The sequence below is a fragment of the Podarcis erhardii genome, assembly GCF_964252035.2.
Source record: "Podarcis erhardii genome assembly, chromosome: 14".
Classification (NCBI taxonomy): Eukaryota; Metazoa; Chordata; class Lepidosauria; order Squamata; family Lacertidae; genus Podarcis; species Podarcis erhardii.
In genome coordinates this window covers 31,084,532-31,108,512 of record NC_138503.1, presented here as the reverse complement: position 1 = coordinate 31,108,512, position 23,981 = coordinate 31,084,532, and the positions used below count along the sequence as shown (strand labels likewise).

At 46.7% G+C, this 23,981-nt stretch overlaps 1 protein-coding gene across 7 annotated transcripts in view; it reads right to left on the bottom strand.

Annotated features, from left to right (window-relative positions):
- The window catches only part of LOC309329658 (hexosaminidase D-like), a 40,839-nt gene that overhangs the window by 5,745 nt on the left and 11,113 nt on the right, over positions 1 to 23,981 (bottom strand). For 2 of the 7 annotated variants that reach the window (XM_081840651.1, XM_081840653.1), the window contains exons 2-13: positions 19,207 to 19,350; positions 16,860 to 16,959; positions 15,306 to 15,555; positions 13,190 to 13,299; positions 12,823 to 12,910; positions 10,466 to 10,630; positions 9,581 to 9,761; positions 8,630 to 8,701; positions 7,488 to 7,692; positions 6,127 to 6,209; positions 4,837 to 4,915; positions 3,966 to 4,067 (exon numbers count right to left, since the gene is read on the bottom strand). In XM_081840651.1, coding sequence (XP_081696777.1) covers positions 3,966 to 4,067; positions 4,837 to 4,915; positions 6,127 to 6,209; positions 7,488 to 7,692; positions 8,630 to 8,701; positions 9,581 to 9,761; positions 10,466 to 10,630; positions 12,823 to 12,910; positions 13,190 to 13,299; positions 15,306 to 15,555; positions 16,860 to 16,954 — 1,430 coding nt within the window. In that variant the 5' untranslated portion in view covers positions 16,955 to 16,959; positions 19,207 to 19,350. Of the gene's footprint in view, positions 1 to 3,965; positions 4,068 to 4,836; positions 4,916 to 6,126; positions 6,210 to 7,487; positions 7,693 to 8,629; positions 8,702 to 9,580; positions 9,762 to 10,465; positions 10,631 to 12,822; positions 12,911 to 13,189; positions 13,300 to 15,305; positions 15,556 to 16,859; positions 17,441 to 19,206; positions 19,351 to 23,981 lie in introns of those variants that run through there. The other 5 variants (XM_081840649.1, XM_081840650.1, XM_081840652.1 and 2 more) reach the window with 4 other exon arrangements.

Below are 23,981 nucleotides of genomic sequence, written 5' to 3'. Positions count from 1 at the left end.
CCCCCCCCTTTTGACACACACACCCCTCTCTTGACAGGTGCTTCTCACCACCATTTTAGCACCCTCCTTGTGTGTGTGTGGCTACTGGCTTGGAGTCTGCACACATGCGTTAGTTGCGCTATTCCACCGAAGTCCAATTGTACAGCTCCCAAAACAATGTCTATCCATTTATCTTAGCCAGTTGCATTATCCGGTTTGTTTTGCTGACCTATATTCTAAAGGAGGTTGAGTCTGAAGCTTTGCATCTTTGAACCTGAATGCTGCACTGCTACCCTCTTCTCACCTTTGGGGATGCTTGATTTGCAACTCTTCCCTGAACTTCTATCCTGATCTTTGTTGCCCAGCTTTTCCTGCAGTTTGGTGGCTCAACTTAAAATTTCCTGTTGTCCTCTGGTTGGAAGGCTAGCAAAACAGTTTCAGATCATCTTCTGTTGACTCTGGCCAATGTCTAAAGAAGGCCTGCAATCCAGGGCAAGAAGGGTCTCAGCCTGCCTTGTATATAAACATTCCTGGGGATCGGACTGCCAGTCCGGACTTTTAATTGTCAGTTTCAGAACTAGAATGTTATTACATTGTAATTGTGCTATCGATATGTATAAATAGGTACAACTTAAAAAGCAAAGCAAACAGCAGTGTGTGAAGGCTGAGACAGCTTGTTCCAGGAAAGGAAGCTAACTGATTGTTTTAAAGGTTTGTTTGCTTCCTTTTATATTTAGAACAGGAGCTCTGGGTAACACAGGCTCTGCTTCCTTTCTTCCCTCAACCCAGCAGGATATTCCACAGCTCCTGCTGTGTCCTACACACCCTAAAATCGCATCCAGAGGATTACATCATAGAATTATAGAACTGCATAGTTGGAAGGGACCTCAAGGGGCATCTAGTCCAACTCCTTGCAATGCTGGACTCCTAGCTCCAGAATTCCTGACAGATGACCATCCAACCACTGTCAAAACAGCTCTTACAGTCAAAAAGCTCTCCCTATTGTTTAGTCAGCATCTTCTTTCTTGCCATTTAAATTCACTGGTTCGCGTCCTACCCTCCAGAGCAGCAGAAAGCAAGCTTATAATAATAATAATTTATTATTTATACCCCGCCCATCTGGCTGGGTTTCCCCAGCCACTCTGGGCAGCTTCCAACAAAGTATTAAAATACAGTAATGTGTTAAACATTAAAAGCTTCCCTAAAGAGGGCTGCCTTCAGATGTCTTCTAAAAGTCCGGTAGTTGTTCTTCTCTTTGACATCTGATGGGAGGACGTTCCACAGGGCGGGTGCCTCTACTAAGAAGGCCCTCTGCCTGGTTCCCTGTAACTTGGCTTCTCGCAGTGAGGGAACTGCCAGAAGGCCCTCGGCGCTAGACCTCAGTGTCCGGGCAGAATGATGGGGGTGGAGACGCTCCTTCAGGTATACTGGACCGAGGCCGTTTAGGGCTTTAAAGGTCAGCATCAACACTTTGAATTGTGCTCGGAAACATACTGGGAGTCAATGCTCCATCTTCCATGGACAGCCCTTTAGATATCTGAAGATGGCTGTGATATCACCTCTCGGTCTTCTCTCCTCCAGGCAAAACATCCCCAATTCCCTCAACTGTTCCACATAAACAAGGCTTGGTTTCCAGATCCTTGAGCATCTCGGTCGCCCTGCTCTGCACACAGTTCCTGCTTGTCAATATCCTTCTTAAACTGTGGTGCCCAGAACTGGACACAGCACTCCAGGTGGGGTCTGACCAAGGCAGAATAGAGTGGGACTATTACTTTCCTTATCTGCAGCTCGTTTTATTTAAGAGGCCATGCAGGTATGCAGCAGCCATAAGGGAAAGTAATTAATTAGGGCGAGCCTTAAAATTAAAGCTAAAAACAGTTAAGAATGTAAGATGCCTGTTCAACGTTCCCATATTTCTTCTAATACATCACAGAATTGTTGGAGAGGTCGTGGGAACAAAGGGACTCCCCCCCCCCCCAAATCTATGGTGTGAATACCCGCAAGGTTGCTTCATTCCACAATGGAACTTATCAGGAGATATAAAAGTTTATTTAAACACACATTCAAATTTCCCTCCATTTATCCCTAACAAAATATACAAACTACGAAGACATTTTGCCAAAAGGATCTTTTGACATGGGTGCTGGCAGCTGCCAGGAACTCTACAGCACAACAGTGGAAATCATTTTTAAAACCTGACTATATCATTAAGAGTACAAAAATATCTTGAATTTAGTTATTGCAGAAGAAATGCCACATATGTTCTGGGTCTCTAAGGGACAGGGAGATCCTGATCACTTCTATTCCATATGGTGGGATTTTATTTTATTTAGTTAAGTTTCAGGGTTACAGGTTTCTCTCCCCACACTGTCTAAAGAAATATAGCTGCCGTTATTTTAGACTGGATGCTGTTATTTAACATGTTTAGGTTTCGAATGCCCTGCCTTTAGCTGGAGTCACTATGGATTTTTTGTTCTTGTTTACTTGTCTCTGTGTTTCCATAGTAATTTGAAAACTAATAAAAATTACTTTTAAAAAATAAAAATGTTAAGAATAGTCTTGCTGGATGAAGTGCCAGCTCATTTAGCCTCAGAGGCCAATGAGATGCCTCTTTGGGGAAACCCACAAGCAAGTCCTGAACACAGCAGCCCTTTCCCCTCCTGCAATTCCTGGTACCTGGTATTGTGAAGCATCCTGTCTCCACTAGTGGAGGTAGAAAACAGCCATTGTGGCTAGTAGCCACGGATAGCTTTATCCCCCATGAGCACACACTGCTGTGATTTTGAGCAAATGTTGTGTTCTTCCGTTCTCCCCATTTTCCAACCACCTTCTCCTGCTGTCAGCTCCCTCCGCATCCTGCTTCAGTAAACAAGAATCCTGGACAGCAGACAGATTTCCTAGTTTTTGTTGTCAACTAGGGAGCACCAATGAACATCCACCTCGTTTGCATAGCTGTCAACTTACAAGTTTGAAAATAAGGGACCAGCAGCCTCGAAAATAAGGGATCGGCAGCCAAAATAAGGGATCAACAATTACTTTGATAAAATACATATTTTGATGCGTGCAAATGCCTTTAGATACCTATTAGGTCCATAAATTACCATATATTACCATATATTCAACACAAAAAAGCAACAATTTGTTGTTGACAAAGGACAGCTGGACATAGAAAGGGGCCCATTACCTTCAGCAGCTTATTTAAGGGACATCATCAATAAGGGACAGCAGCAGGACATGGCGCTGGGATAAGAGACTGTCCCACCAAATAAGGGATGCTTGACAGCTATGCTCATATGTAAGGCAGGATAGAACACAGGTTGGCTATGGAACAATTCCGAAAAGGTCGTTTGTGGAGGTAAGGAATACTATATCGTGTCATCCCAAAAGGTTTTCTGTCCCCAAACTACTTGCAACACAGGCGCTGCTACCCCCCACCCACCCAAACTTTCCATTTAGACCAGCACCCTTTGGCGGTGGGCAAATTTAAGGGAAAAGCTGCCTTGCATCACAGCCTCCCTGTACATTTAAAGTGCTTGGTTTCTTCCAATGAATCTTGGGAACTGTAGTTTGATAAGGGTGCTGTGTGGGGTAAAGTACAGTTCCCAGGATTCTTTGGGGGAAAGTCCTATGCTTTACATGTGCTTTCCACCACCTACTTAAACATTATTTTCTTTGTTTAAGCAAAGCGATCCTGGCAAAAGTTACATGTGTCTTAATCCATTTTTAGATTATTGTTGCTTGTTGTTGGTTGCAATGCTTTTTAAATACCTGCTTTTTAGACTGTCATTTGTTGATTATTTTAATGCTTTCTTTTATGTAAGCTATTTTGAAGCTTTATTATAATCAAGGGGCATGTAGATTTTGTTAAATAGACACGTTTAGATTTATTTATTATTTTATGGCGGTCGAAGGAACCTTGGTTTCATCCTGACATGCACACACACATGGCTGCAGAGCCTCCCTACCACCATTCCAGATCTCCTTACCTCTCTTCTTCCAGGACTTTGATAACGGAGTCTCTTAGCTGCCCCGTGACCTGTTCCACCATACGGTAGATATCAGAACCTGGAAATGCCCCATTGCCATCACTAATGAAAAACACAGGAAGGGTGGGGGGGGGAGAGAGAGAGAAATGTTGAAGCACCACAGATGCTGAGTTAGATGTGTACAAATGGCTGCCAGCTCGCCCCCAGCTAAATCTGTACGCACTTGCTCACCTAAGAACACTAGAAGAGCCTGCTGTGCAGGATTCAAGCACAGGAGCATTCTCCCCTCCTCTGGTTTCCAGCAAATGGTATTCATAAGCATTGCTGCCTTCAAATGTGGAGGCAGAGTACAGCAATCTTGGCTGCTAGCCATTAATAGTCTCTGCCTGCATGAATTTGTCCAATCCTCTTCTAAAGCTGTGCCAGATTTAGGAAATGATGATGATGATGATGATGAATAGTAAGACCTATATTTACTGTAAATGGGTACCTCCCAAAAACATCCATTTTAAAAGCAACTGTACCAAAATACATTATTGTGAAAATAAGAAATAAGAAAATAAGAAATATTTTTGAGCAGGGAATTGGTCCCTGCTCAAAGTGCCATATTACCAAAGTCCACCCCTGTTGAAAGCCACCTAGGTTAACAGCCATCACTGCCTCCTTTGGGAGTGAGTTCCACAGTTTAACTACATGCTGTCTGGAGAAGTCCTTACTTTTACCTGGCCTGAATCTTCCAACATTCAGCTTCACTGGCTATTCACAAGTAGCCCAGCGACTGCTTGGTACAAGAATGACCACTCAACTACTCAAAAACTGCCCCCACCCAATCACCAGGTGACACCCCTGCCCCATTCAACCCCCTACACACCATATGCTCTTCTCCAACTGCATGTTCTCGAAGCCAAGCATGGACAGAACCTTCTTCTTGGTAGCTTCTGTAAATCCCCCTGTGGCAAGAGAATTTGGGGTGCGGGAGAGCGGGTGTGTTAGCGGATATTTTGCCCAGCTGAGTTTCCATTGAAGTGCTTCCATGCAGAGCAACTTGGGGTTCTAAACTGGGTGATGTGAATGGGAAATTTAAGCTGCTAGTCCTTTGTGACTTATGGGCAAGAAAGAAGACTACGCTGCTCCACTGCTGGTCCAAGACTAGCTGATTAGCACTGAGATTAAAGGCAAAGGCAGGAGTGAGAAACACTTAATACATTGCAATCAAATCTTACACAAGGGTTTGGTGCCAAGGGTTCTGCATATACACAAAAATAGCAAATACCCCAAACGTTGGAGGTGCCCACACAGCTAATAAGTGAGGGGAAAGAGAGAGAATCACCCATACTTCCAGAGCCTTGCCTAGCAAGCAAGGCAGAGAGCTTAAAAGCTCTTTTGTGCCAGGTATGCGGGTGGCTCTGTGGGTTAAACCACAGAGCCTAGGACTTGCCGATCAGAAGGTCGGTGGTTCGAATCCCCATGACGGGGTGAGCTCCCATTGCTCGGTCCCTGCTCCTGCCAACCTAGCAGTTTGAAAGCACGTCAAAATGCAAGTAGATAAATAGGTACCACTCCGGTGGGAAGGTAAACAGCGTTTCTGTGCTCTGCTCTGGTTCGCCAGAAGCGGCTTAGTCATGCTGGCCACATGAGCCGGAAGCTGGACGCCGGCTCCCTCGGCCAATAAAGCGAAATGAGCGCCGCAACCCCAGAGTCGGCCACAACTGGACCTAATGGTCAGGGGTCCCTTTACCTTTACCTTTACCCCCAAGCAGACCTCATGCAAAAAGAGCTGTTAAGTTCTCTGCCTTGCTTGGGAGGAAAGGCCCGCTCAGTGCACTGGCTCTGGAATGCTAGAGATGCTTGTGCAAGATCTCGCAGGAACTCAGATGACCCTGTGAGATCTCGCAAGAGCTGGCATGCTGACTGGGACTTAACCCCACCCCCCACCCCATTCCAAGGAAGGGAGAGAGCTGAAAAGCTCTTTCTGAGCCAAATAAACCCAACCCGTTGCTTAGATTTAGTCTGTGCAGTCTGCCTTCAACCATGCGCGGTTGAAATTGCACAAGTTAAATGCACATGAGATGCAACTGCAACACTTAAACTCCACCCATCGTCCTGCCTTTCCTACAGACACCCCCTCCCGCTGCACAGCTCCCCAGCCAGGTCCCCTCACCATTCACCAAAGTCTGCAGACACACAGCCAGCGAAGGGATCCCCACAGGCAGGAGCTCACACAGAGCTGAATAGTGATCATACCTGCAAAGGAAGAGGAGAGAGGCCAGTCGATACCTTTTGGGTGGGAGCCCCCCATTATTTATCACCACAACCCTCCTGGTGCCACATTTCATTGGGAGTCCACAGAAAGCTCACAGAAACAACAGCCTCTATTCCTTTGGTAGCTCAGGATTCTCTGAGATGGGTTGTAGTTCAGTGGTAGAGTACCTGCCTTGCATGCGGAAGGCCCCAGATGGAGTCCCTGACATCTCCAGGTAGGGCTGGGAAAGACCCCCACCTGGAAACCTGTTGCCAGTCAGTGTAGGCAATACCAAGGTAGAGGGACCAAGGGTCTGACTTGGTATAAGGCAACTTGCTGTGTTATTATTTAAGCCAGTCCTATATTCAGAACAATGGAGACGGGAATCCTACTGTATTTTAAAGGGAAGGACTATAGGGAAGTGGTAGAGCAACTGCTTTGCAAGCAGAAGTGGTGCTGACAATGGCGAAGTTGCAAGTTTGATCCCCTAAGGGGATTGGACTAGATTTGCAGGGGGTTGGACTAGATTATACTCAGAGTCCCTTCCAGCTCTATGATTCTCTGAGAAAGCCATTCTATAAGAAGGTGCTAGATTCAACACCTGGAAACTCCCAGTAGGGCTGGAAGAGAAACCCTGAAGGTCTGGCTCAGTATGAAGCAGCTCTCTGTTGGAATAAACAACTTGCCTCTGAACATGAACACGGTGCCTTCCCTTCCCCACTAAATAGCAATACATAGGCCTTGGATGTGGGGGATTAGAGTTATTAGTGAAGGGGGGGTGATTGTTAAACCACTTGGAATTGTAGTTCTGCGAGGGGAATTAGAGGGGTCTCCCATCAACTTTCAGCACCCTTAACAAACTACAGCTCCCAGAATCCTTTGGGGGAAGCCATGGCTGTTTGAAGTTATATCATAAAATCATAGAATCGCAGAACTGAATAACTGGAAGGGACCACAAGGGTCATCTAGTCCAACCCCCTGCAATGCAGGAATATTTTGCCCAACGTGGGGCTCAAACCAACAACCCTGAGATTAAGAGTCTCATGCTCTACCAACAGAGCTTTAAATGTGTGCTGCGAATGTTGACCTATCAGGGTTCAAGGATGTATTCCAGCAAAGCAAAAGCACTCAAGGAGGGTCAGTGGAGGAAGACAGGTGAGAGAGAGGCTGTGTCCTACAGACAGGGTGTGGCCCAGGGAGAGTCAAGAGGGCCAGACACAGATGCCTGGAGGGCCTGAGGTCCCTCCCACACCATGGCAGAGCTCCCTCTCTGGACTTGCCTTTGCCACCCGGTGAGGACGATGCCCTGGAACCGGATGGAGGGCGTCTTCGACATGGACTGGATGACCTTCAGCCACCTCAGGTGATTCTGCAGGTGGTTGTTTAAAGGTGTCCAAGCCTGGGCGGGGCCCGTTGTGCCCTTGAAGGCGCTGGCGAACCAGATGGTCTTGAAGCCACACTCTGCATACTTGGCAATGTATTTTCCTAGGAGACAGGGGAGAAGACAGATGAGGAAGGATCGCCCTGGATGCACAGAGGACATTGATGGATTATGTCTGCTGTGCCATCTTTCAGTGCCAGGGATAGACTTACCTCCCTCCACCCCAGCCTTGATCACAAAATCATAGAATTGTAGAGTCAGAAGGGATCATGAGGGTCATCTATTCCAAATGCCTGCAATGCAGGAATTCTTTGCCCAATGTAGGGTTTGAATCAGAGCCTGAGAATAAGAGTCTCATGCTCTACCAGCTGGGCTATTGATTGAGGGTGCTGATTTTGTTCTATTGCTAGCATGCTGCCATGGCTTTTATTTTTGGGGGGGAGGGTGTTTGTATGTTTATTCATTACATTTATATTCCACTTTTCCTCCTGGGAGCTCACGGTGGCATACAGACTTCCCCATTTTACAATCGTGTGAAGCAAGTTAGTGACCGGTCCAAGGTCACCCAGGGAGCTTCATGGCAATGTGGAGATTTGAACCCTGGTCTCCCAGGTCCTTGTCCAACACTCTAACCGCTACACCACGCTGACTCTCATATGTGATATATATGTATAAGAATTGTACATGTTCTACAAAAACATCCTGGTGTCCCCACTCCTTTATTCCCTGACAATCTTTCCATAACTGAAGGGATCACCTCCTCCAAGACCAGCCCCCAACTATCTGAAGTGAGATAGGTTATAGCAGGGAGAGGGCCTTTTTGATGGTGGCTCCCTGGCTGTGAAATTCTCTTCCTGGGAAGGTTCGTCTAACACCTGGTTTCTTTACCCCCCCCCTTTTAATTCTAAATTTATCTGCCAATTTCGCCAGTTTCTTTTGTTGCTTTCCCTCTTGTATTTTGATGTTCTATTTGTAAGCTGCCATGAAAAAAAGGCAAGATATAGATTGTTTAATAAAAATGAACAAATAACCCCCACAAACCTATTTGCTGCGTATCAAAGTCCGGGGCGTAAAACCACAATACAGGAGAAGCGTGTTTGGCAATGCCAGAGTCTGAAAAGATTTAAATCGACAAACAAAATGAGAAGGTGGAGAGGAGGTACTGCTGTTCCCACTCTAGATTCAACAACCTCAGCAACAAGACATTAAGGACTAGAGCCTTGCAGCCAAAGATTTGGCTGGCTCTTTCACATCAGCTTATGAACTTCCTTCTTCCACAGCTTTGTGGCCCCAGGACACGTGTACATCTCCTCTCTGCCCACTCTCTCTTCCTGTCTCCCTTCTCTCCCCTCTATCCTGCTGCTCTTCACTGCTGTCCTCAGACCCACAGCCCTAATTTCCTAAGCTTGTGCCCAGACTTCTACTGCAGGAATGTTGAAGGACTCAAAACTCCCATAAGCCTTGACCAGTAGTCATGTTGGCTGGGGCTGATGGGAGCTGTAGTCCAGAAAGGCCTAGATGGTTCACACATAATGCCAAACCACAGTTCAAACAAACCAAGGTTTGTGTCCATCAAGAAACTAAGGTTTATTGGCAGTAAACAAACCATAGTTAAGCTGCTGGGTAGGATTCATATGTGGTGTTAAGCCATGGTTTAATAACCCAAGTTTTATTAACAACTTAGAACTGGGCTAATAAACAAATGAAATAAAGGCAACTCAGCTGATCGCTGCTAGAGAAACAACCACCCCCCCCCCAAAAAAATTGTGTATCCAGTTGTAGGTTTTAAATAGAAGATTTTTCTGTTCCAAGGTAATATCTAAGCATCCATTATGGGTCTATAATGGCAAGTCACCACTTGGTTCGTTGCTGTGCTGTCACGCAATGAAGTTTTTAGAACTAAAATAAAATAAAATCCTGCTCCTCTTCCCAAAGAAGCCCAGGGTGGCAAAGTCTGCAGTAACCAGACAAGAGTCTGAAAGCATCACAGACCTTGAATGGCTGCCATGTCAACCTTCCGCAGCATATCATCCCAGAGAAGGGTGTGCAGACCCCACTGGCCAGTGATGAAGCTGACCACCTCCCGGATGTGGTTCAGGTACATCTTGCCCATGTTGCCAGCATTGCGACTCATCCAATTCTTGGAGTCCATCCCTTCCCCTAGATGGAAGACCTGGAGGGACAGAAGGAGAAAGGAGAGCAGGTGGTAACGGAAGGTGCAGGAGGAGCCAGGTGCGAACGTCAGGGCCAAGGCTGGTACCAGGAGGACCCTGGCAGGATCAAAACTCAAGAGCCTGCCTGGCACATTAGCAAGGAAGGGGGCCATTTGCTGGGAGCAATCATAGAATCATAAGAGTCGGAAGGGACCCCAGGGGTCATCTAGTCCAACCCCCTGCTGTTCTGGAATTGCTGCTAAAGAATCCCTGACAGATGTCCATCCAAGCTCTGTTTAAAAACCTCCAATGAAGGAGAGGCCTCCATCTGCCCAGGTAGTCCGTTCCAGCCTGGTGCCACCAGGGAGAACACCAACATTCTCTGCTCCTAAAGCAGTGGTCGGGAGGCTATATTTGAACCCATGTGGATTCCTTTCTGGATAGCCATCTGAGGGCCACATGCCAGTGGAGGGCAGGGCCAGAGTCAAAACAGGCGGAGCAACAGATATGAATTCTGCCTTTTGTTCAAAGTCAAGAGAGAGGCTTGAGCAGAGCTCAAGGACTCTGGTGCCAATGCCAGGATGTCTGTGCTATCAACAACTGTTTTGTGAATGACTTCAGTTAGCTAGGTACTTATCATACAGGATGGGGCTCTACCATTGAGGAACAGACCTTGTCCACCTTATTTAACCTCCCCCCACCCCACTTCATCCAGCTCCTTTACCTCATCTGCCCCAATATGCACCCAGTTGGCCTGTGGGTGCTTGCTCAGGACTTGGGTCAGCACAGACTTCACGACGGCCATTGTTTCCTGGACGTGGGGGTTGAAGCTGTTGGGGAAGCGCTCTACCTCCCGGAGGTGGCGGTATTTGTCATGCTTCAGGATGAACTGCAGGAGAAAGGAGGAGAGGAATCTGGGGCATGAATGGGGAAAGGGGAAGACCTAGGGGGACAGCACAGACTGGGGTGCCCAAACTTTTTTGGGCCACAGCCCCCATGGTTCTGTAAACTCATCCCCAGTGCCCCCTACTCTATAAAAAGCATTGTCTCTGACCAATGGATTGCATGACCCACTAAGGAAAATGGCTTATTTATTTATTTGTTGTTGTTGTTGTTGTTGTTGTTGTTGTTGTTGTTGTTAAATTAATTACCCACCCTTTGCCCTAATGTCCCAGGGCAGGGTACAGCATCAAAAGCAATAATAAAATCTAATAAGATAAAATTCAAAACAGTAGCAATTAATTGCACATTGCTTCAAAATCCAATTAAAACTACTTTGTTTAATTCAACAAAACTGATTAACTCGATCCAGTGATACCAGGCATTGCACCCAAATTTTTTTTATATCTTCTTCCTAACGAAAACATAAGGAAATGCATAGCATAAAATGTTAATATATAACTACTTATTAAGCATGCTCAAACGTTCACCTACCACAGATATGTATGGTAACTAATTTATAAGAAAATCAATAGCTATTCCCAATACTTGGCTGTCCTGTGACTTGTGACAACTCAGAATAGTAAACACTTTGAAAGCAATAAGAGCAATATAACTTTAAATACCAAGCAGGGAAGGTGTTTTGCTCTAGGTTCTAGCCTGGGCAATTGTAAGTAAGAGATCAATGCACTTGGAGAGGCCCACAAACACCCCCACCCTGCTGCCCCATGCCTCTTAGTGCCCTCCCTAAGTAATCCAACCACCCCTTTTCAGAACCACTGGCATAGACCATCTATTGCATCTTCGCAAGTGACTAGTCCACACTGAACCATTTAACTCGCCAACTCTCAAAAATATACTAACAGGAAGTCCTTCATGGCAGTCCAGCAAATAGAAAATACTAAATGCAGCTTCTGTGTTCAGGAAACGTATTGCAGCTGTTCTCCTGGGGGCAACTGTAACACTGGGTTAGCAAGTGGGACAAGTCCGATCTAGGAACAAGGGAAGCTGTCTTATACTGAGTCTGACCTCTTGGTCCATCAAACTCAGAATTGCCTACACCATCTGGCAGCAACCCACCAGAGTTTCAGGCAGAGGACATTCCCAGCCCCACACACAGACTTTCTGGGGTTTGAACCTGGGACTTTCTGCATGCTGGGCAGCTATTCTCCCACTTTCCTATGGCCCTTCCTGCAGCCAATTTAGCTGTGATTCTTCCATTGCAGAAGGCTGGACTAGATGACACTTGGGATCCCTTCCTTCTCTGCAATTCTGTGCATCCCTGCAAAAACAACCTGATTCTCAGAGATTCAGCAGTCCTAGCTGCCTCCATAATTTTCTCTCCATGCAAAAAGAAAACACCCCTTCACATCTTTAATTTGTTTATCCGACTGCTATTAAAGAATCTGCTCCGTGCAGAATCCTCCCCACCCTGCTGGTTTGCCCAGGTCAAGGGAACCAGTTCCCGCTCCTTTAACAAATCAGAACAAGTAGTCATTGTTTGCTCAGCGGCACAACTGGAGTCCAGCTCCTTGGGCAAGAACTGGCCTAACCAGATATGAAGGCTGCATCACTCTGAACAGTTACACCCTTCTTCCTTGCAGGCAAGCCAAGGAAAGACTAGCCCTCCCTGAGCAAGACTAGATCAAGACTCTATTGGAGGGGACGGGAGGCAGCAGCAGCAGCAGCAGCAGCAGCAGAAAATATGGGGTGGGGGGAGTACGATTTTAAAACAACACAGCCATTAAGGTTACAAAACTCACAGGTGAAAAGCAGCTGTCAATAGTCTGCCTTCTAGCTCAGGGTTTCCCAAGCTGTTGTTGGACTACAACTCCCATTATCCCTAGTGGTCAGGGATGATGGGAATTGTAGTCCGAAAACTGCTAGAAACCCAAGTTTGGGAAAACCTGGACTACAGCATCCATCAGCTCTAGCCAGGATAGGCATGCTTTTGACTACAACTGCCATGATTCCCAGCTAGTACAGCCTTGTTTTTGGACTACAGCTTCCATTAGCCCCTGCGAGCATGATATGCATGGACACCAAAGGCAGGGTGGGGGAAGGGGAGAGACCAGGTCATAGATCTACCAGAAAGGCAACCAAAGGCCAGCAGTGCTGGAATGAAGAAGGGGGTTCTCCTACCTCTACGTGGCCAAATGTCTGCACTAAAGGGATCAGCTCCAGTTTGTTGAGCACTGCCAGCTCCTGGATTTTCTCAATATCTTCTTCGCTGTCAGGAGACAAGAGCACCGGTCAGCCACAAGCTGCCAGCATCCCAGAGACCTTGTTGAGCTGGCCGGTAGGAGCAGAAAGGGAGGCCACTTCCAATAAGTCAAACCACACGGAGCCGGTCCTTCCATAAGGCAATGAAATGGGATAGAGCCCCAAATCCAAGGAGCGCCACCTCTCTGGTGCACAGGGTCAGGTCTTGGCCTGGATGCCCTCACAACTATATGGCACCAACCAAACATGCACAGCAGGCCAGTAGCGACTGAGGCAGACCTCTTACCTGTAAGCGTACGGAGACTTGAGGATCTCGAGGTCTCCCTTGAAAGGAAACATGTCTTCGTATTCGATCAGGATGCCGTTGGCACCCAGCTTGGAGAAAAGCGGGAAGATCTGAAGGGAAGAACATGTGAGATGTACCATCTAGCTGCCATACGGGTACAACTGCAATGTGGCAAAGCACACTCTTAACTGGCAGAACTGGCACTGAGGGCCACCACCTCAAATGGCATTAAAAGGAACCTGGAGAAGGCGATCATTGGCTACTAACCCTGATGGATATATTCTCTCCTCCACTGTCGGAGGCATTGTGCTTTGGAATGACACTTGTTGGGAATCACAGAAGGGGAGAGAGCTGTTTGACTCATCTGGGTTTCTTCCCTTTGGGGCATCTGGCCAGCCACTGTGAGAACATGATTAGATGCCCTCCCCCCTTTGGGACTGATGCAGACTCGGGGCTTTTCTTAGTTTCTTATGATTCCTAAATGGAACCCTAGAGTGGTGAACAAGAATGGGGGAACACTATTGCTCTCAGATCCTGCTTTGTGGGCTTCCCTTGGGGGCATCTGGTTGTCCCCTGTGAGAACAGGATGTGGGATTAGATAGGTCCCCTTTGGCAGGATCCAGTTCCAAGGCTCTTCTTCTGTTCTTAGAATTGGCTCCAGAGAGGAGGCAGAAGGAGAGAAACAAAGGATGTCCCATCTGGGCTTCAATCCACTAATAGGTCTCTCTTAAATCAGAAGCAGGGAAGCTCCAGATCTTATTGGGCTGCCACTCCCATCAACCAGCAAGGCTAGTGCTCAGGGATTATGGGAGTTGTAGCTGTAGTCACAGCTGCCCAATCCTGGTTCATGGGAACCATTGCTAAGCTTAGCAGTGCAACCATCCAAGGCGGTTTCCCCCAACTTGGTGCCCTCCAAATGTTCTGAGCTAAAAGTTCCATCAGCCACAGCCAGCGTGACTTTCAGCAGCTCCAGCTGTCACTCACTGGTTTACTGGTTTGATTAGAAGATTTATAAGTGCCTGGTTAAAAATCTTTCCATGTGAGATAATGCAGCTAAAGCGCACAGTTCCGTTAAGGACAATGTATACAAAATAAAATAATGGTGAAACACACACACCCCTCCAATGAGGTAGGTTAGGTTGAGAGGCAGTGACTAGCCCAAGGTCATGACTGAGTGGGGATTTGATCTCTGGTCTCCCAGGTTCTAGTTTTGACAGGTGCTAACTGGATCAGGCCATGGGCCAGTTCCTAATCTCCCAGCAGTCCACATTTGACAGGTGGGAGGGACCACCCCCATGTCAATTGCCAGAGATGATAATGACGTCGGATGACTGACACCTGTCCAAGTTAAAACATAGTTGGTATAACTTCTGGCCAGTAAATTACAGCAACCTCCTGTGAAGACGTCTTTTCAGTACCAATCAGGTGGTTCATAGTGGGACCACACCTTCAGCATTCTCCGCTCTGCAGAGAAAGTGGTTTGTACAGTATTTAAATTGCTTTCTCTGGAAAGAGGGGTGGGGGAGTTCACTTAAAAGCCTTCCAGAGGAAGCAGTTTGTGTTCAAGCACTAGAGGAAACCTCATCACCTGTTAATGTCTGCTGCTCAAGATGTGGCATCAAGCACAGTGACAGTAAAGTATTTGGCAACTTTATCCCCCTCTCTCCCTCCCCCTCCCCTCTTCCAGTGTTGGGGAAATATTGGAGTACAATACCCTCTGGGTTCCACCTGGGTGGCCAATCAAACCCAGATTACAGAAGTCAGCAAAACAGGACATTTATTTAGGTGTTGCAAAGCTGGTACAACACAAACAGCAAATAGTGCAGAGTGGCACACTAGATATGAAAACAACACAAGCACTTAGAAGGAAAGGGAAACAAAAGGGCAATTGTGTCCCTATATCACAATACTTCCTTCTACTAGTTAGAGCAATGCTTCCTGCGTACCTGTCATCTTGCCCTTTTCTCATGGGTCGCTTGCAAACACAACCTTCACATTCCAACCATCACTTGCTCAGACCTCTTTACACACATTTCAGTTTTCACTCTCTATAATAATTTCTCCAGCACCAGGATTCACCTGGTGTACAAGCCCTGCTCAAGGTGGGCCTCCTCACCTGCTCCAGGTAGGAGACTTTTGGAGCTGCTCCCTTGAGGTCCAGATGGACCAGCCGCAACTGCATCAAGCTGAAATCCTGAAGGGCCTTTTTCTTGGCGTCCTGCCTCGCAGGGGCGGCGGCTGCCACGACCTTGACATCTGGGATACCCAAGGACTGGCCCTGAGGCTCTGCAGAGTGCTTGAGGTCACCGGCCTTGCCCCAAAAGCTGCTCTCCTGGCTGGATCCCTTGTACTGATTCAGGGAGAAGCTGCACGCATGGAAGAGAGTAGAAGACCACCAACATGGTTAAGGTGCAGCTGCTGGCAAATGTGGAACTGAGTTCCCTCCTCCCCATAATGTCAAGAGCAGACCCTTCCCCAATCTTGGGACCTCCACAGGTTTTGGACTACAACTCCCATCAGCCCCAACGAGCATGGTGTCATGGACTGGCTAGGTGCAGAGAAATGGTGGGAGGCACCATCTGGGGGAACCCTCAGGGGAAGAAGGTTCAGAGCTAGGGGGTTGGTGGTGGGATGGCGATGATAAGTGGTTCGAGGCAGAAGAAGGAACAGACTGGGGGAAGGAGCCGTTAGAAGCTGAAGAGGCAACAGGGTTTAGGGAGCAGGGAGAGGCTGGGGAAGAGGGTAGTCTAGACTCAGCGGCAGGAGAGGAAGCTGGAGCAGAGTCAGGGGCCAGAGATGAGCTAGGCTGCTGAAGAAGCCATGGGGTCCTCCCCCTCCTGTTGTGGCCAGTTCCCCTCCCAACAGGTTGCTTGGGAAGGACTTAGGGAAGGAGTCTTAGAGAGCAGTGGGAAAGCAGGGACCTTTCAGTCCTTGCAACTGCCTCACTGGGGCAAGACCTACTGGGAAGAGTTGCTTGGATCACTAGGCCTGAGCTGTTTTGGTTTCTTCAAACAAAGAGTTAACTTTTCTGGCACTGGGTGTTTTATTGCTGACTCCGGCTCCTGACAAACAGCCATTTTGAACTACAACTCCCATGGGTCCCAGCCAGCACGGCCGTTTTGAACTACATCTTTTATGGGAGTTTTTAATTATGCTCTTTCTGATGCTTTAATTCTTGTCTTAATCAAAGTTACTGCAATCTCATATGTTTTATACCAGCTCTCTGTATTCTTAGGAAAGTGCAGCCTATAAATATTTTAAAATAAACAAAGCCCCAGCACCATATAAGTATTTAAACAAATAAAGAAATCCTGCAACTGTGCTGGCCAATGGGAATTATAGTCCTGAACATCTCGAGGGGGCTGGGTTGAAGAAGGCAGCTGTACCCCACAATCTTGAAACAGCCCCAGAGCAATAGGCAAACACTGATTTCCACCCATGGCTGCAAAAGAGCTTTGAGCCAGCCCCATTTATAGGACCCCGGACGACCAACAGGGATGGGGGACCCTGTGGCCATCCCTGGTATGTTGGCCGACTCCAGCTCCCAGTAGCCAGTAGGCCCAATAGTCAGAGATGATGGAAGTTTGGGGTCCGGCAACATCTAGGGAGGGCCGCAGGCAAGACAAGCAATGTCTTGCAAGACAGCAATGCCTGTCCGAAAGATACTCACCTGTCCCGGAAGAAATACTTGATGGCCGCCAGCACCACAGTGAGAAGCACTAACAGCCGCAAGAGGTTCAGCTTCTGGGTCCGGTGGAGCGCCATCCCTGCTAGGGAGGAACAGGAGCCACGAAGGGGCATGTCACAGCTCTGCTCAACACAACCCAGTCGGGCCAGCAGCAGTCTGGATTTTAAGGCTCCACTACACCCACTTTCATGAGATGCCACAGTGCGGGGAGATATGCCCACAGCCCCTCCACAACCCCAAACCTGCCGTAATCCTAGGCCAAACTGAACTTCTAGAACGTTCTACACACTGAGCGTGCTCCTCGGGAATTATCTGCAAGGAGAAATTGCCACACCCTTTACCGACTAATTAATTGCAAGCGTATCGGTTATATCTCCCTGAGAGCCAACTTACTGTTTCTGTTTGGGTTTGGCACAGATAATTCACCACGGCAACAAATGATAGGGTGATTAATTTTGGGGAGGGGAGTTCCCTCAAATGGTTGCATGTGGCTGCCATGGTTAGTAGCATGGTTAGCCAGTGTGGTATAACAGTTACAGCGCTGGACCTAGGAGACAAGGCTTCGTAATCCTCACTCTCATAACCTTGGGCCAGTTACTGCCTCACAAGGTTGTGGTGTAGATCAAATGGGGAGAGGGGGAGAGCCATGTATATACCGTATTTTTTGCTCTATAAGACTCACTTTTTCCCTCCTAAAAAGTAAGGGGAAATGTGTGTGCGTCTTATGGAGCGAATGTAGGCTGTGCAGCTATCCCAGAAGCCAGAACAGCAAGAGGGATTGCTGCTTTCACTGCGCAGCGATCCCTCTTGCTGTTCTGGCTTCTGAGATTCAGAATATTTTTTTCTTGTTTTCCTCCTCCAAAAACTAGGTGCGTCTTGTGGTCTGGTGCGTCTTATAGAGCGAAAAATACGGTACCACCTTGAGTTCCTTAGGGAAAAGATAGTGTGTAAATGGAATAAATAAATAAAACATATTTTACCTGATCTAACCAGAGAAGGAGAGATTGGGCTGGCATTAGTGCCCTGCCGGCCCAGGCTGTAAAAGAAACTTGCCCTCCCTGGGAGTGTGAGATTCCCTCTACAGCCGTTTGGGAAAATAATAAGAAACGTAGGTCACATCAAGACCATATATTTGAAGCACTTTGATACCGCTTCAAACAGCCATGGCTTCCCTCAAAGAATTCTGGGAGCTATAGTTTGTCAAGGATGCTTAGAGGGGCAAAGAGACCCCGTTCCCCTCCCAGGGCTACAATTCCCAGGGTGTAGTTCTGTGACTGGACAAGGGGTCTCCTAACAAGTCTTAGCACCCATAACAAGCTACAGCTCCCAGAATTATTTGGGGGAAGAAGCCATAACTGTTTAAAGTGGTATCATAGTGCTTTAAATGTATCATGTGAACATGGCCTTAGTTTGGCCTATATAGCAAGTCCTAGCTGCTATGAGTTTTTGTTTCTTCTGTTATTCATAAATAAATACTACTACTATTCAAATTCTTCTGACTTCTGCTGCTTCCTAGGATTAGGGCAGGCCCGTTCTGAGCTTTCTTCATACAGGGATTGCCCTTTTTTGGGTCAGCAGAAACAGCCTGACAGATCTTGATTCAGAGCAGACTTTTGAAATGGCTCTCAGGTCAAAGGATATCCCCAGAGGTAGGCAGCATCTGCTTTGCTTGCAGAAGGTCACAGGTTCAATCCCCAGTGGCATCTCTGGATGTCCCCTGCCTAAATCCCTGGACAGCCATTGCTGCCAGTCAGTGTAAACAATACTGACCTAGATAGACCAATGGTCGGACTCAGTAAAAGGTAGCTTTCTATTTTCCGACTAGTCATTTCCCTGAAATTTGGCTAGATTTATATACCTCCCAATGTGGCTTCTTGGCCTTGAGTTACAATACTGATAGGACACATTGCTTTTCATTTACAATTAATAGAAATTTCCAGACAAAGTATTGGCGATGGCTCACACCTTCACTATATTACTTAACTATAGCTTTGAATTGCTTTTATGTGTTGTACTTTTATTTCATTGAGCATCTTTGAGACTCTGTATTGTATAAAAGGAACCGCTAAATCAATCTTATAAACAAATAATAAAGTAATTATGAGGCCATCTAATGCAGTATAACCTAACTGGCAGCCACTCTATGGGAACCTTAGTCAAAGAGGGCCTTGTTAATGGGAGATGCCCCTGGGGTGTTGAAATTGGGACTCCCTTTTTACAAATCACACAGTCCTCAAGGGACTGTCTCACCTGAAGGAACCCCAGGCTTTATGTGTGTCATAATACCTAAGCAAAACAGTACAACTGTTGCTTCAGTAGCTGGGCTTACCTGCTCAATCCCAGCTGGTCCAACGGGAAGAACTAGAGGGACAGCAGTGCTTGCCTAGGGACAGGCGTTCTCAACCGGCAGAGACAGTTGGGTCTCATTGAAGCAGCCCTGCCCTACCAGAGAGCCAAAGGGGGTCAGAAGCACCTAGGAATAGGCATGGGGATAGAAGATCTCAGGAGCATAATACATACCAAACTGTCTATCTATCTGGAGTCTCAAAACAAAGTATGTTGATTTAGCTGTGATTCCTGTATTGCAGGAGGTTGTACTAGCACAACTCTTTGGTTGCCTTCCAGAACTATGATTGCCAATTCTGAGAGCCAAGGGTGATTTTTCCAAGCCCCATTTCTGGCCAAATCGCCAAAGGATTTGTAGTTAAGTGCCCAAGAAAAAGCCAGGCACCTCTCAAGTGCTGAAACTACCCAGCATGCAACAGGATATGCCAAGGTGACTGTGGGCATGTGCCAAAGCTTACTAGGAGCTTTGTGAACTGGGCTCTGGGACCAAGACCACCTTGGCTGCCCTGGTTATATATTTATTTATACCATTTCTACACTGTTTGGAATGCTCTCCCCAGAGAGACTTGCCTGCTGCCATCATTGCATGTCTTTAGGTGCCAAGCAAACACATTCCTCTTTACCCAGGCCTTCAGCCAATACATAATCTATATTCTGTTAAAGGTGTGGGGGAGGGGCTGTTATTATGATTATTTTATTATTATGCTGCCTATTGTTATGTTTTGTATTATGTTTTATTATTATGCTTCTTAAAATATTTTTATGTACACTGCCTGGGATCTTCAATCAAGGGTATTATATAAGTCAAATTAATAATAATAATAATAATAATGCCTAGTTGACAACAGGCAGTGAGGGTTGTTGCCTATTCAAGTCCTACTCAGAGGAGACTCATTGAAAATAATGGGCATGACTGGGATCCGTTTATTTCAATGGGTCTACTCTTAGAGTATAACTTAATTAGATACAACCTAACCTCTGGGCAATAGAGAAAAGCCTTCGCCAACCTGCAGCCCTCCAGAGTTTAGCCATGGTAGAGAGACATTGCCTCCAATTCAGAGGTACAGTGGTCTGGGGACATGGGGTAGGTCAAAGATCTGTTACTATTTCTGCAGCAGCATCTCTGTCTCCAGCATCCTGCCCAATCACCACAAAAAGGGAGCTTCTTAGCCAATGAGAAGATGTCTTCTCACCCTTTCTGGCCATTGGAGCCAGTCAGAGTGAAAGGAGGTGTGTCAGCCACTGAGGATGGGCTCCTAGGGTCTCTCTGGAGAAGGCGCAGGAAGAAGTCCAAGGAGTTGTTCCATATACTCTAAAGCTGAGTACAGTATTTAGGAGCACTGACAACACAATGTGCTTCAGTTTCAAGAGAAAGGTGTGCCAGTTCTGTTACATAAAATGCAACATCAAGGAAAACACAACTTCAATCTCTCTGAAAGAAGATATTGGAACACTCTAAACCATTTGCCCACATATGTGCGTGGAAAATAGTAGGTAAAAGGCAGCACCAAGAGACCTGCATTGATAGTTGCAACACATCCCTCTTTATAATTATTGTATAATCCTGGAAAGTTGTATAACCTAAGAAGGGACGTGGCTGTGACTATCATAAAGGTATCCCATGCTCCTGAAGTTGCCACTACACTGCTGCTCCAATTCCCAGCTTCTCTGCTTGGCATCCTCATCTCTGAGCAAAATGCCCTTTGCTGCCATTCAGCTAGGGTGAACTGGGGACTGCTGTCTTGACAGATCACGCTGGGAATTGCAGCCCCATGTAATATCGCTAATGGGCTCCTCTGCCTGCCCAGCTGCCATCCAACAAGGTCCTGCAGCTGCTCAGGAAGGTTCAATCATCAGAAAAGGGCTGCAGACAAAATGCCAAAGACAGCATTTTCTCCCGCAATGGATGGATTATAGGGCAAGCGGGATTATGGGTGGGGTGCTGCAGGGGATCTTTACTTCTAAGGCCAGATGACATTGGGACTCACATCAAATGACGCGTAGAGGGGTGTGTGGCGATGGTGGAATCATCCCCAGGGATGCTGCTGAACATCTGAACATCTCAAAAGACATTTTTGGAAAAGAATCAATAAATGCTTTTTTATTGTTGTGTCTGCTGCCTTAAACTCCTACGGGACGGAGGGCAAGATATAAATCCAAATCAATGAATATTTCAGTGCTGGTGATCAGTTACAGTGGTACCTTGGTACTCGAATGGCTTGGCTCCTGAACAAATCAGCTCCTGAATGCCGCAAACCCAGAAGTGAGTGTTCTGGTTTGCAAATGTTTTTCGGAAGCTGAACGTCCGACACGGCTTCCGATTGAGTGCAGGAAGCTCCTGCAGCTGATTGGAAGCCACACCTTGGTTTTTGAACCATTTTGGGCATCAAACAGACTCCCAAGATGGATTAAGTTCGAGATCCAAGGTACCACTGTAGTATCCTCTACTGCCCCTGAGCACAGCTGGTTGGTGTAGGGGGGCCCTAGAGCAGACTGTCTGACATAAGCAGCATTTCTGCTGCCTGAGGCAGCCTCTTCAATCTACCTCCTGGTAGGGCTGGCCTCTGCTGTCCCCCATATAAGTACATGGAAAAAAATAGAGTTTGCTGGGTCAGGCCAAGAGCCCATGTATTCCAGCATCCTGTCCTTACAGTGACCAATCAGATGCCCCAAAGAGAAGCCTGCAAGGCAGGAGCTGAGCACAAGAACTCTCTTTTCTCTGAGCTGGTGTTCAGAAGCATTGCTTGCTGCCTGCAACTATGGAGGCAGAGAATAGCCATTGATAGCCTTGTTCTCCATGCAATCCACATTTAAAGCCAGCCACGTTTGTGGGAGCAAGTTCCTTTGTTTAACTATGCCCTGCATGAAGAAGTTTTCTTTGCACTGCATCTTCCAACAAGCAGCTTCATTGGAAGCCCATGATTTCTAGAGTTATGAGAGAGGGAGAAAAACTCTCTATCCACTTCCTCCATGCCAGACATAAATCCACAATCTTCTATCTTGTCGCCTCTTACTTGCCTTTTCCTGAAAACTGAAAAATCTCAAATGCTGTGATCTTTCCTCATAGGGGAGTCACTCCTTGACAGTGCTCCCCCCCCCTAAAAAAATGTTTAGGGGTACTCTCGTTTTCCTACTCATATTGAAATACTGCCCCTCAATGAGGCCAAAATTAGATTCGCAAAATATTTAGGGGTATGTGTATCCCTGCGCCGCCCCCCCCCAGGAAAAAAGCGCTGCTCCTTCCCCTCTTTCATTTTGGTTGCCCTTTTCCAGCTCTAAAATTCTGACTCTGTACCCACCCAAAAACTTCCACACAGTCTTCCATGAAAGGTTTTGTGGGGATTAGCGATAAAATGGTTACAAAAATAACAAGGGAGTGTTGGCGATGCCGATCCTAGAAGATTTTTTTAAAAAACTGAAAGGGGTATGAAAGGAAAGTTCTTTCCCCCTCTTTTTTCACTTGATAATATGCACATTCTCCCTCCCTCCAGTAGTGAACTCAATGTTCCCATGCTGACAACAGAAAAGGAACCAAGAACGAGGCCAAACAAACAAGGTAGAGATAGGTAAGATTATGAACAAGTGCAAAAAGTGGAAAGAAACAGGTTCCCCGCACACACCTCGCATAATACTAGAAGCCAATACAGTCCAACAATGAAGCTGAATGCTGGAAGATTCAGGACAGACTAAAGGAAGGACTTGGAATCATAAAACTGTAGGGCTGAAAGGGACCCAACACCCTGCAGTGCAACCGGACTAATCGAAAGAACAAATATTATTACATTTATTACCCTCCCTTTCTTCTGTCATGGACTCCAAGTCAGCGTGAAAGTGGTTCTTCAGTAGCCTCCCATCCAGGCACTGATGGGACCCAGTCCTGCTTAGTTGCAACAGGTAGTAGCCTCAAGGGCTCCGGGCCCTAATTTGCACCCAATTTATGCCCTGTTAATTTCTATGGGACTCTGGTATTACTTTCTTTGATTGGGCCATTGTATCATAATGACCAGCAGATAAATCCTAAAACTGCTGATCATTTCTATATAAGTCTTCACATGCCCATTTTCATCTGTGTCAATGATGGCAACTTTTTGATGGATGGATGGATGGATTTAATATACCAGTCTTCATCAAGAGATCCCAGGGCAGGTCACAAATAAAAAAGAGGTAAATTTTAGCAAGTCCCCCTGCTGCAGAGTGCAAAAAAAAAAAAAAAGTTTATGAACTATGAAATTCACTACCAGAAGTTGCAGTGATCGCTACCTACTTGGGTGGCTTTAAAAGGCAAATCCATGGAGGTTATTCTCAATGGTTAATTGCTATGATGGCTGTGTACTGCCTCTAATATCATAGGATGGATTTCTCTCAGAGACTGGGATTTGGAATCACAAGCAGTGAGGGTGCTGCCGTTGCACTCATTGCTAAATGTGGGCTACTTCCCATTCGGACATTTGGCTGACATGAAGAAAGGATGTTTCTCCGATCCAGCAACGCTGTTTTGATATTCTCCTGAAACAACACCCCCTTACATGGGGAAAGAGCAGGTGACCAGACAATGGAAAATCTAGGGGCCTAACAGCACTGGGACCTCAAGCCAGGGGTATACATTTTCTTGGAATGTGCAAAGTATTCTGAGCTTTTACATTTCTGTGTCTACAAACAAATAACACCTTGGCTGAAAGGGTGAGCGCCGATCTACTTGTCAGCAGTTCCCCATATGTAAGAAGAGCCTGCTGGATGAGGCCAATGGCTCATCTAGTC